Source organism: Anopheles darlingi, chromosome 2, assembly GCF_943734745.1.
Source record: "Anopheles darlingi chromosome 2, idAnoDarlMG_H_01, whole genome shotgun sequence".
NCBI lineage: Eukaryota > Metazoa > Arthropoda > Insecta > Diptera > Culicidae > Anopheles > Anopheles darlingi.
The window spans coordinates 52,644,176-52,656,354 of NC_064874.1; the positions used below are offsets into that span (position 1 = coordinate 52,644,176).

Here is a 12,179-nt window from a genome sequence, read left to right on the forward strand (position 1 = left end):
TACTACTTTAGTGAAAGCTCTTTCTCCAGTTTTTTTTATCGAATCGCTTTTTCAATGGATGCTGTAAGAAGTGAATCATCCCTTCTCCAATTCGCCACACATCAACACGAGTAGATGGTGCCATATAGTTGATACTCGTTTTTACTGGAACGCCAGATCGGGAGTGGGATCGGCGATAGTAGAAGGAATGGGAGGAGCCCTATTGTTAAAATATGTTAAATAGCCTGGAAGATGTATGAAATTATCAGTCAGCATCAAACAACACTCAAGAGAAGATCACACCCGTCCAAAGTCAGCGATAGTCGCTTCTTCGGGAAGGATGAAACCCCGAAGGAACACAGTAGTTAGTGTTTTTTTTTTACTTTACTTGTAACAATGAATCTTTTAGCTACAAGTCGAATGTGCGAATGAATTGCAAATTTTCCAATTGTACATTGTAGTTTAGGTGAACCCTTTTATATTCATTTTATTCACGCAAATGAAAATTGTTGAAAAGTGGTCATACGCCACTTGAAATTGAAATTTCGTTTTGTGACTTGTTCAAATTACTTTATCCGTATTGTGAGAGTGAATTAGTTGATGTGAATCAAATAAAGAAATGTGTGATGGATGGAAAAATGTGGTGGAAAAGCATGATGTAACAGTGTAATCAAAATGAGTGAAGTTAAATCCCCATTTAAATAAAATATTTCACTGCAGTTTGAACTAGCACTATCCAAATACCCAACCGCATCAATATTTTAATATTCAAATTAGTCTCAAATAGTTCAACTTACTATAAAATATAATTAAATATAAAGCAAAGTCGTGAACAATAAAACAATACAAGATAGGGATAAAAAGATAATATATATATATATATATATATATATATATATATATATATATATATATATATATATATATATATATATATATATATATATATATATATATATATATATATATATATAAACCCTTCCTTCCCCTTCCGGTAGTTAGCTGGATTTATCGACATGAAGGTTAAAAACACGTTTGCGCACATGTTTTTCAGAAATTTTCGTGCTTTTTGGATCAATTCCTTCTCCGTTTTCGCCACAAAAATGTTGCAATAGATGCTACGATTTAGGTTTGCACCTAATTTTTCGATGGGATGCAGCTGGGGGACGTTGGACGGGTTCACGGACTGGGGTATCATATCGATATTAACCACTCCATCTCATATAACGATCGCTTCGAGTACCAGATCCCGCCAGATCCCAGCTTTAACGTTCTTATAGTGTTCCTTGGTGAACGCCGCAACCTCCAGCAGGCAGTCCGGAGCCAAAGACGGATTGCCATCCACAGCATTACCTTCTTGGGGAAGCTGGTGTGTGGGTAGACTACACTCCGGACCACACTTTCTTCGTGCAGAAAGTAAAATAAAAAGTGGCTCTCTAATGGAAGTCACCCTGGATGAGATAAGTTTCGCGGTTCATCACCACCGCCACGTGGCGATTCGCCGTGAAAATCGGGTTGGCGATGTTGTTCAGATGCTGCCGCTGTGACATTACCTGATGCTCCAAAACCATCGGTATTTCCCCTTCCTGACATGTATGTCTATGTTCGTCAGGTACCTCTACAAGGTTTGGTTAGTTGTACCGACCTCCCGGACAATCGCAAGCAGCGGTGTAGCCATTTTTCTGTCAGTGTTCCTCTTCAGCATCCTTTGGAGCTTCTTGGCGCTCAGTGCGTCGGCCGTACGGAACTGAGCCATCTCTCGATGCTCTAATTATTGTCTATTAGGGCCAAGATGCTGTAGATGCCGAAACAGAAGTCTCTGGCATTCAAAAAGTGCCACATGATGTCCATTTCCGGCGTTTTTAAAACGAGCAATTGTCAGAATAAAATTACCCTCCAAATGCAATTTACCGAACTCATTTATCTATTATAGTTTTTCTTATCACCATTCAAATTTTGTCTCTTTTTTAACGCTTGCATTACTTAAAACAAGAAGTTATTTTCTCATAAAAAATTAATGATTCTATAAAATAATCAAATAAATAAGTATAATATAATAATCAGAGCATTCAAATTAAACAATGCTTTAAATCAGTAAGCTGCCCTTCAAGTTTGATTAGCCTAGAATATCAACAAACTAGGACCTTTCAAAAAAACACCAACAGATGCAAGCAAGACATTTATATGTTTAGCTTATTTCGCATCGCCAACGCTTTCTAGAACAAAACACTATTTTAGGAAAATTGATGATAATTTGCAGTAATCACATTTTCGAAAATTTCACTTTTATGCAGATTTATTGGCCACCATGGTCTGCAAATGTTTGTAGTTCGTTTGGATGATATTTAGTAAAGCCCCAGCATTTCTGTAACAGTAAATTACAGTCAAGTTTGTCTTTTTTCTAAACTGATCGAGTAATTCAAAATGCTGAAATTGGCACTAAACAGCTCTTATACAAGATAGAGGAAGAGAGAGTTTCTAAATCAAATATTTTTTTGTATTCATTACTATAGCACAGAAAGTTGATAATGAATGTCACACGATCTAACCAAGCTTAGCGTTTCGGCTTTGCATTCGCTTGTTTTTACCGCTGGTTAACACATTCAACGAAATAGTATGATGTTCACTTTCTCCTAGTAACATAATATTTAACGGTAGTACTATTACGCAACGGTAGTACTATTACGCAATATATATATGTATATATTATATACTCATATGTATATATTAATTACACATTTTGTTTTCTTAACAATTCATTTTCTCCCCTTAGTTAATTATCGCTTTGATAATTCATTTCCTGATATCTGTTGTTACTACAAAAGCCATCATCGCCCAGAATGCTGAAGGAGCGCAAAACATCCCCGGTATAGATAAGAAACGATTGGGGTACGAATATCCTGTGCCCTACTCCGATATACCTATTGGATTGGATCTTCAGTATGAGGATGCAACCGCACTTCCTTTGCTTCACAATGAAGCAATAAGTCAACAAGTTCATGATAATTATCACCACTTAGATACCCACGACGAACTGCATGATTTAGGATACTGGAAAAAAAAATTGATCTGGAAAGAAGGATGGAAAAAAATCTGGAAAAAGGATCACAAGCAAATTTGGAAGCCGGATTGGAAAAAGATTTGGAAACCTATTTGGATTCCTACTGAAATACCGATTTGGAAGGATATTCAAGTCCCGGCGTGGAAACAGATCTGGAAACCAATTTGGAAGGAGATTCAGGTACCTGCTTGGAAAGAAGTTCAAGTATCACACTGGAAAAAGATTTGGAAACCTATCTGGGTACCACATAAAGTGCCAGCATGGAAGGAAGTACAGGCGCCGGCGTGGAAACAGATTTGGAAACCGGTTTGGAAAGAAATACAAGTTCCTGATTGGAAAGAGGTGCAAGTTCCTGTTTGGAAACAATACTGGTATCCTGACTGGATAAAAATTGGTATTCCTGGCGAAAAATTTTTAGGCAAAGATCACGAAGGATGGGAATACACTAGTCATGATTTGTGGAAAAAGAAACTAGTGTGGAAATCAGCCTGGAAAAAAGTTTGGAAAACAGAAAATAAGCAAATTTGGAGGACAGATAAAAAACTAGAATGGAAATCGGCTTGGAAACAAATTTGGCACTTGGTCAAAAAACAAATTTGGGTAGACGATAAGAAGCTAGCATGGAAAGAAGCCTGGAAAGAAGAATGGAAAACGGAAAAAAAGCAAATTTGGAGGACAGAAAAAAAGTTGGAATGGAAGGCTGCTTGGTTGCAAATTTGGAAGCCTAGTAAGAAACTTATATGGGTACCAGACAAAAAAATTGAATGGAAAGAAGCTTGGAAACAAATTTGGGTTCCCGTCGTCAAAGAAACGTGGTTGCCTTCTTGGAAGAAAATTTGGAAACCAGTATGGATATCGGAGTGGTTCCCATCGCCAGATCATCATGATCATCACCTCCACGAACACCACGACTGGGACCGTAAAGACGTAGACATAAAGGCTAATAATGGAAAAGTAGTTTTTGAGAAAAACATATCCAGCAACAATCCCAGCAATCCAAGTACGCTCTAGAAATCATAAAACGAATAAGATCGACTAACATAATAAACTTAGCAACAAGCCATTTAGATCCAGATAAGCAACACATTGAGAGTGTAATGTATACATTTTCTAATTAAGGTTTTACTCAAAGTTCGTATCACACAGAAGATTTAATTTTCACTTCAACAGTTATTATTATTGAGATAAGTATTTAAACAGTATTACCAGCTGTAAATATATTTGAAATAATAAGCAACACAAAAAGTGCATATCTCTTGTTTACTGTTACTTTTGTAAAGATAAACTTAATGCAAAAATTAATTCTTATACAGTTACTAAAAATCCGGCATACTTCCCCAAATCTTTTCTATCTTCTATCTTCTTCTTCTATTCCGCTTATAACTTAAAAACGGCTGATATTTTGCATACAGAGGTTTTAGGAGTTAGGGATAGGGTTAAGGAGGGCTCCGATACAAATCTCTGCAGCCTTTCATGGATTCAGCGCTTACTTGGATCTAGCAATTTTCTTTGTATCGTAATTTATAGAAATGTTTTTGTAGTAATGCAATGCGAAGGGGAAAATCATAGTCTACTATGATTTGTTCATAACTGACAAGGGTTTCATTCCGTACACCTTGCGATATACACGACATGTGTTGTTTTAGTATCCGCCGCACAATTTAATAACGCTGATGGTCCTCCGAGCGCACGACGTCGATCAAGTTATTCTTCCATATTTTTACAATATACCAATGCTCTGCAATGTTAAAAAAAATTAGGATGTTTTAGGCATTTGCATGGTATCGATGAACAGCTCAATTCAAATTAACACTTGATATATCTCTTCTTATGCGGTTTCTTGATATTGTTTTTCGATAGATGATTCCATGCTACCGATTTTCTCAAGGGCGCTTCTTTGTTCTTCTATTAATTATAAAAGTAATTTTTAATTTGATTATTGTATTGGAAAATGTATGTGGCAACCATTGCTCAATTGGTGGAAAAAGATGATGCAAAATAATGAGTTGATTGATATCTTATCAAATTTATAATTTATTGGCTCATTTGGCTGAGGTCGATATCGATCTTAAATTGTCAGTCTTTTTTAGCTTTGAATTCAGTATAAAAAAACTGCGTATCAATTAAGAAAAAATCATAGTCGACTATTATTTTTTCCGATGCTTTGCATTGCATAAAAAGATTTGCTACATCCAAGTAGGTATTGAATGGAAAGATAGTTGTTTTATATGGGAGCCCCCTTTTGCCCGAGGGGTTAGTAGATTCTAACCAGGCCGCTCCAACTCCAAGCACTTCCAGCCCCAAAAAACTCTGTATATAAAATTTCGTATCGTTCTTGATTCAACGGATTGGCAATTTTCGTTTCGATGTATAGATTATAGTATTGATTGTATTCAGATTGTAAATGCAAACAGCATTTTATAAAGATTATCATATGATATTCAATCTTATAACAATTTCAATTGTTTAAATCTTAACTGATGAACTTAGTCATTCGCTTATCTACTACTAATCTCTGTTCATATCCATTCATGGAAATTAAACACAATTCCTTTTCGGCAAACCAGGTTCTCAAATGTTATTGGACCTAAAATATAAATAGGAAGAAATAAATCATCATTTCAAGGTCAATTTAGGCATACTATGATATAAAACTACCTTGCATTGTCCACGACATCTTTGAAGTAATAAATCATATTGTCACCATCCATTTTAAGAGGCGGCAATTTACTATTTTGCTCATGAAGGGCGACCACTTTTAAACTTTTTTGTACACGATAATTACGAACCATTGACTGGTAATAATCCGATTCATTTCCAATTTCAGATAACTCCTAAAATTTCAGATAATCAAGAAAATCAACAACCATTAATTCACTGTCGAAACGCATATTTATAAGCTTAATAATTTTACTCACTAGTACATGGCAGATCTTCTTAATTCCATTAATATTTTCAAGTATTTGTTGCTTCATTTCTACCATATCTGCTGATTCATCTAAAATATCAACGGATGGTTTACCAATACTTTTCAAAGTAATCAATGTCATCTCGACTTCAGCTGAAAGCATCGCGGCATTTCGTCCTGCAGAATATACGCAACGTACATATAATATCATCAACAAAACACGGTCTGTTATGAAATATATACCTACCCATTGTTACAATTTCACTGCATATCGATGGGTTTCCTTTTGCCTCAATATCTTTTTGTGTCTTCTCCAAAGCTACCACCTGATGGGTGATTTCGGTAAGCTGAAATATACAAAAGTTGATAGTTTAAGACTGAAAAAACTTTGGGAAAGGTAGTTATGTACCAAAGAATAATTATGGTCTTCCATGCGTTGGAATAAGCAGTCCATTTTGTAAGTCTTCTACTTGGCGACTGAGTCTGAGGATCGATTCACCCTTGCTTTTATAGGAGAATGATGCACAAACACTTTGTCAAATCGCGAAAAAATGGCGAAAAAAACGCCCCTCATTGTCAGCGCAATGCTGAATATTCTCCTGGATTCCTTTGTTTTCGACAGAGCGTTGCGCAGAGTCTTTTACTGTTTTCTCATGACACTCATGACTTTAAATCTACATTTATAATCGCAAATATTTCATGGAACCCAGTAGTACCGAAAGCCTAACGGTATTATTGGGTATTAGGACCTGTTTCTAATGTTCTAGATTTTTTAACAAAATAATATTTTGTTCGGAAAGTAATGTATCACTCATGTCCATGAGTAAATCGATGGACTAAACCAGGACAATTTTAAATCTTTGGACGAAAAATGAATCAACATGCAGCCGGACATTTTTTTAAAAATTCGATAAGATATTCCCATATTCCTGCGTAACATGATGTAGACAAAGGTATTTCATATAGTTTCCGCATGCAAGACGCGTTACATATATTTTCTTATTTCTTCTTTTCCATGACACTTTCGATGCTATAACGCGTACGGTCAGGAATGCTGTTTTTTCCTTAGCAAACGTAAGCGCCTATGAATGCTGGAGCATATCCCGTCCAATCGAATGCCTTTGATTTATTTACGCCGACTTTCCTGTCGGTTTAGCCTTTGCCTTGGCCTTGGACTTTCTTTTCACCACTTTTCCCAATTTCTTCGCCTCAAGTCGCGATGCTTTACGTTCGGCTTTAGCCGCAAGATATAGGTCCTGCCGTTCACGCTTGCCCAGTTTCGTAGAGGTAGCACTTGACGCCGTACGAGTGTACTTCTTCTCAAACTCAGATGTAAGATATCCATACTGCTTCAGGACCTCGTTTTGCGGCTTGATACTGTCTGCAACAGCAACCCGGGCTTTCCAGGTTATTTTCTAGTTTATATAGAGATACAAAAAGTGATGAAACATTTTGCTAGTCTGGAATGTCCTTGCAATGTTGTACCTTCAGTTTTTTCTTATGAAGATATGACAGCCGTGCCTTAATCTTGCGCTTGGCCTCGAGGTTGTTGACAACGTCGCGATATTTCCATCCTACCTCATGGGCTACGCGATCAACGCTGCAATACTACAAATGTACAAATAGAATATAAGATATTGACGAAACTTTTCATTCTTTGGATAAAATTCAGCAAAAAAGTTCAAAGCACGCCAAGCGATGTTCTTACGCTAGCGATATGACTTACTTTCCTGTCAGGACGTAGGCACAGTTGCCGCAGAGCGATCGGGACAACTAAGCGTTTTTGTCGGTCGAATGGTGGAGGAATACCTTCATACACCTTTAGATGGCGCAGCGCATTCTGCCCACGCTTGGTCTTGTGTGGCACCATTCCTAAAACACATTAAAACCAGAGTAGATAATATTGTATTAGATGCGACACACGGCAGGGATATGTGTGAATATTTAGTAAGAGACGCTGCCAAAACCTACCACGAATTGCCTTCCACAGCATTCGGCTCGGGGCACGGAAATGGAAAGGACCTCGTGCCGGGTTTACATTGCACCGCTTGCGAAGATAGGCCAAAAACTTGATCTTATTGCGGAAAAAGTGGCCAGATAGCTGTAAATCTTCACAGCGCACAACGACCACAGAACGACCAGACAGGATCTGCTTGGCAACGACTGAGGCTAGCCGGCCAAGCAAGTGACCACGTCCATCAATCAAAATAGGCTGTTAACAAGAACACAAAGAGTAGAAAATAACAATTATTACTTTGCTGAAGATTATTTCTGGGCGAGAAACATTTTCTGTTGGTGTCGCTCACTCGGTGAGATAGCAAACGGCTTCAATTATTCGTTTCTTTTAATCAAAATCAGACAATACCTTTCGTGAGCGCACCATCACTTTCGCAAACAGCCACAAAAAGGAAGGAAAGAGGGCGGATTGTAGCGGAAGTGAGACTTTGACGTTTGATTTTCCGAAGAATTTCAGTTCAGTGGCTGGAACCGGTTTGCAACCGGTAACGGCATGGCTAGGAGAACCGGTTCATGAGCGCTTGTCATGACAGTACCCACTGGCCGCAACAAATTGTGATCCGTCCGTCCGTCAACACAAAAGTGGATTTTTTTTACCATTTTGGCACGTCACACACTCGCATTTAAACATCTTTTCTCCGCATTTTCGTCCACTTTTTATAGAATTTGAGAATTTTTTTTGGATTTTTACTGAAAGGCAATAAACGGAACAGAAAACGACTTCAGCGTATTGCAAGAAACGTCTGCAAAGCGTGCGCTTGTTCGATTGTAACCAGCAAAATTGATCCAGAAGTGCAATAAACCATTATTGATTTGGCTTTTTCTTCACAAGCAAGAAGAGTTGGACGATTTCGCTTGTGTACAAAAGTGTAACCGCGGAAAGCGTTTTCTCGAAAAGGTGATCCAAATGAGTTCACGCACAAAAAGTGAAAGTGGCGACTACCTCGGGTAGTTTCGTTGTTGGGGCAGATTTTTTTCCGGTCCGGGTTATTCGGACTTTTTGGTGGCCGATGTGCCTAGACGTTGGAGAGTGATTAGAAGGTTACTAAAAGTAAATGTTTGTAATTCACAGCCTTCCAGAACAAACGACAATGACGCAAATGGCTCAAGAAGAGATCGTCTCCAACACCAAAACCGTAATGCAGGGATTGGAAGCGCTTCGTGTCGAGCACGTCACACTTATGAATAACTTGGCGGAGGGAAGTAAGAATGATCCTGATAAAATGGAAATTGTACGAAAAAATATGGAAAATATTGAACTGGGATTGAGTGAGGCTCAGGTATGTTCCACGTGATGACTACATTACAAAGAGGATGGGATTTCATTAGCTTAGCTTTTCGGTTTGCAGGTTATCGTGATGCTTTTCGCTCATCTGCAAAACATTGAAGCAGAAAAACAGAAACTACGCACTCAAGTGAAGCGACTCTGCCAAGAAAATGTATGGTTGCGTGATGAATTGGCCATAACACAACAGAAACTACAGGCCTCCGAGCAGAGCGTCGCGCAGTTGGAGGAAGAAAAGAAGCATCTAGAGTTTATGGCTTCAGTGAAAAAATATGACGAAATTCAGGAGAACGAGGATCATTTGGAGAAGTCTCGCACAGATCCAGTTGTGGAACTTTTTCCTGAAGATGAAACCGAAGAGCGCAATATGTCTCCGACTCCTCCGAATCAGTTCGCAAATCATGCGAATGCGGGCTACGAGATTCCAGCACGCCTGAGAACTTTGCACAACCTAGTTATTCAGTACGCTTCGCAAGGCCGCTACGAGGTAGCAGTTCCTCTATGTAAGCAAGCTCTTGAGGATCTCGAAAAAACTAGTGGGCATGATCATCCAGACGTTGCTACGATGTTGAATATTCTTGCTCTTGTCTATCGCGATCAGGTAAACTTATATGGATTTGCGAATGCTAGCAAACCAACTACATTCAATCTCTTTCAGAATAAATATAAAGAGGCTGCCAATCTGCTGAACGATGCGCTTACCATTCGCGAAAAAACACTTGGCGAAAACCATCCCGCTGTTGCGGCCACTCTCAACAATTTGGCAGTGTTATATGGTAAACGAGGCAAATATAAGGATGCAGAACCGCTGTGTAAACGTGCCCTAGAGATACGAGAAAACGTGTTGGGCAAGTCGCATCCGGATGTAGCAAAGCAATTGAACAATCTGGCTCTTCTCTGTCAAAACCAGGTATTTTCATCCAAATTGAAAACATATCTTAGATGACTAATTCCATAACAACATTGCATCTTAATCTTTAAAGGCGAAATATGAAGAGGTCGAAATGTACTACAAAAGAGCGTTAGAAATTTATGAAATGAAGCTCGGCGGCGACGATCCCAACGTAGCGAAGACGCTGAACAATCTTGCCAGCTGCTATTTAAAACAGGGCAAATACAAGGAAGCGGAGATGCTATACAAAGAGGTTCTTACAAGGGCCCATGAGCGAGAATTTGGTGCAATAAATGGAGAAAACAAGCCCATCTGGCAGGTTGCAGAGGAGCGCGAGGAAAACAAGTTGAAGAATCGTGAAAATACCCCGTATGGTGAGTACGGTGGATGGCATAAGGCTGCCAAAGTAGACTCACCGACAGTCACGACAACTCTTAAAAATCTTGGTGCTCTGTATAGAAGGCAAGGCAAATATGAAGCGGCTGATACTTTGGAAGATTGCGCTCTTCGTAGCAAAAAAGAGGTACGAAAATGAGCACAGAATCTAACAGTCCACAAGGTCATTTCTAAACTAAAGTTAAGCTAAACACAGCACTCCTTGTCAATGTTTATTCATGTAAACGTATCGTTTAACCTGTGTTCCTTCCTGGCAGGCATTGGACTTGGTGAAACAATCGAAAGTTCTTGCGGACGATAACAAACGGCAGAAAAGCGGCCACAGCAAAGAAGAGAATGAGGATCATAATAAGCGCGTTCATAAGTAATCAGTGCTGCTCGCACATAAACTGGTAAACATGTGAATGCGTAGCAGAATTATGTATCACAACCATTTATAGCTTGATAACTAAAATGAACAATATTGCTATTACTAGCGGGTTTGTAGTATATTTGAACTTCATAATGCTTTAATCGTACGTTTGATATATCATGAATGGATGAATTGTGTCTTTCTCTCTGTGAGTATGAATGATTTCGGTGCAGCTTATTCCTGTGCACTCGCTCTCGCTGCTGCGCGAAAAGATATCAAGGTAACTTGATTGAAGTGTTAGATAAAGACACACGCAGCATAAAAAGCTTTTGATAATATAATAAACCATTGAAAACTGTAACTTAATCATTTCCAAACTAATAAATAAGTGATATATCATTTGCTTCAGCATGTCTTTCAATATTTCTGTGATTAAAACTACAAAATCGGATTTCGTGTAGACCGGGTACGATGGCTAAAAACGTCAATCAAAAACACATTAAACTATTATTTAGAACACGAAGCGAACAACCTTTCCTTTGTCTTTTCGAAGATTCCGAAGTTCCGAAAAGGGAAAATCAAAAACATTGGGTGAATGATTGACAGCACGAATAATTATCTTCACCGAAATGGGAAATTAATTTTATAATTGCACCGATTATCTGTATACCTGCATCTTTATACTAAACATCAGGCAGGTGGTCAGGTCTGTCTGAATAGTTTAAACATGTGAGCAGAAGAAGAGAAGTTCATTTTTATAAAGCTTATCATACTGTACTTTGTAAATATAGTTATATAGACTAACTTTCAATAATTATTTAACTAATTAAAAATACAGTATTGGTCGATAAAATAGCAGAACTAGGACGTTTTGCAAACTTACGTCTTGTACATGCACATTTTTTTTATCCAACTTTAATAACATAACATGGTGGAGTGTGAAGAACGCGTTTTGGTATTATTTTTTTTTTACCTACCACTTTGATCTTAAAATGCACCCATCATTTGATCATACTATTTTGAACAGGTTGATCGATAAAATAGGAGCGCTAATAAATGAGTTTGTTTCCAAATTAATATGAGCTTGCAAATGAACCACAGTAATAGTGGTGTAATACGCCATGGATTCAAGAGTTTTAGGAGCAGCGAACACAAATTAAATTTTCGTAGTAATGGGCTATTTGAAGTATTGCTGGGATTAAGATGGTATGGCCTCAAACGTTCGATTAGCAGCGAAAACAAAAATACTAGTGCATTTGCATTTGCAAAGTGCATTTGTTTGCTAATTTG

At 38.1% G+C, this 12,179-nt stretch overlaps 4 protein-coding genes across 5 annotated transcripts; 2 read left to right on the forward strand and 2 right to left on the reverse strand.

Moving 5' to 3' along the window:
- Nucleotides 1-257: 257 nt before the first annotated feature.
- LOC125951060 (uncharacterized) lies at nt 258-4,263 on the forward strand. Its single transcript, XM_049679578.1, has 2 exons — nt 258-343; nt 2,753-4,263. Exons 1-2 carry the CDS (start codon nt 320-322, stop codon nt 4,049-4,051), a joined length of 1,323 nt encoding a protein of 440 aa, XP_049535535.1. The 5' UTR covers nt 258-319; the 3' UTR covers nt 4,052-4,263.
- An 800-nt stretch (nt 4,264-5,063) lies between these two features.
- Nucleotides 5,064-6,796, reverse strand: LOC125951062 (uncharacterized). Its single transcript, XM_049679580.1, has 5 exons — nt 6,358-6,796; nt 6,196-6,295; nt 5,959-6,125; nt 5,699-5,874; nt 5,064-5,627 (listed from the first exon to the last, which is right to left on the reverse strand). Exons 1-5 carry the CDS (start codon nt 6,400-6,402, stop codon nt 5,612-5,614), a joined length of 504 nt encoding a protein of 167 aa, XP_049535537.1. The 5' UTR covers nt 6,403-6,796; the 3' UTR covers nt 5,064-5,611.
- Nucleotides 6,797-6,904: 108 nt separating this feature from the next.
- Nucleotides 6,905-8,421, reverse strand: LOC125951061 (60S ribosomal protein L13a). Its single transcript, XM_049679579.1, has 5 exons — nt 8,314-8,421; nt 7,920-8,160; nt 7,675-7,820; nt 7,434-7,556; nt 6,905-7,363 (listed from the first exon to the last, which is right to left on the reverse strand). Exons 1-5 carry the CDS (start codon nt 8,329-8,331, stop codon nt 7,079-7,081), a joined length of 813 nt encoding a protein of 270 aa, XP_049535536.1. The 5' UTR covers nt 8,332-8,421; the 3' UTR covers nt 6,905-7,078.
- A 127-nt stretch (nt 8,422-8,548) lies between these two features.
- LOC125951059 (kinesin light chain) lies at nt 8,549-11,570 on the forward strand. 2 transcript variants are annotated; one of them, XM_049679577.1, is made up of 6 exons: nt 8,550-8,862; nt 9,037-9,244; nt 9,314-9,850; nt 9,908-10,159; nt 10,233-10,664; nt 10,795-11,569. In XM_049679577.1, the coding sequence occupies exons 2-6, from the start codon at nt 9,056-9,058 to the stop codon at nt 10,903-10,905; spliced, it is 1,521 nt and encodes a 506-aa protein (XP_049535534.1). In that variant the 5' UTR covers nt 8,550-8,862; nt 9,037-9,055; the 3' UTR covers nt 10,906-11,569. The 2 variants fall into 2 exon arrangements, with proteins under 2 accessions (XP_049535533.1, XP_049535534.1); XM_049679576.1 differs by having other exon boundaries at nt 8,549-9,244; nt 10,795-11,570.
- Nucleotides 11,571-12,179: the final 609 nt, after the last annotated feature.

What these genes read in the sequence shown, in the direction of transcription:
- LOC125951060 (XM_049679578.1), top strand. Translation starts at nt 320, where the DNA reads ATGAAACCCCGAAGGAACACAGTA. An exon ending in AACCCCGAAGGAACACAGTA is followed by an intron (nt 344 to 2,752) that starts GTTAGTGTTTTT and finishes TTCTCCCCTTAG; the next exon opens with TTAATTATCGCTTTGATAAT.
- LOC125951062 (XM_049679580.1), bottom strand. Translation starts at nt 6,402, where the DNA reads ATGGACTGCTTATTCCAACGCATGGAAGACCATAATTATTCTTTG. An exon ending in AAGACCATAATTATTCTTTG is followed by an intron (nt 6,296 to 6,357) that starts GTACATAACTAC and finishes TGTATATTTCAG; the next exon opens with CTTACCGAAATCACCCATCA. An exon ending in CAGTGAAATTGTAACAATGG is followed by an intron (nt 6,126 to 6,195) that starts GTAGGTATATAT and finishes TATATTCTGCAG; the next exon opens with GACGAAATGCCGCGATGCTT.
- LOC125951061 (XM_049679579.1), bottom strand. An exon ending in GCTGTGGAAGGCAATTCGTG is followed by an intron (nt 7,821 to 7,919) that starts GTAGGTTTTGGC and finishes AATGTGTTTTAG; the next exon opens with GAATGGTGCCACACAAGACC. An exon ending in GCCTACGTCCTGACAGGAAA is followed by an intron (nt 7,557 to 7,674) that starts GTAAGTCATATC and finishes GTACATTTGTAG; the next exon opens with TATTGCAGCGTTGATCGCGT.
- LOC125951059 (XM_049679576.1), top strand. Translation starts at nt 9,020, where the DNA reads ATGTTTGTAATTCACAGCCTTCCAGAACAAACGACAATGACGCAAATG. An exon ending in CTCTTCTCTGTCAAAACCAG is followed by an intron (nt 10,160 to 10,232) that starts GTATTTTCATCC and finishes TAATCTTTAAAG; the next exon opens with GCGAAATATGAAGAGGTCGA. An exon ending in CTCTTCGTAGCAAAAAAGAG is followed by an intron (nt 10,665 to 10,794) that starts GTACGAAAATGA and finishes CCTTCCTGGCAG; the next exon opens with GCATTGGACTTGGTGAAACA.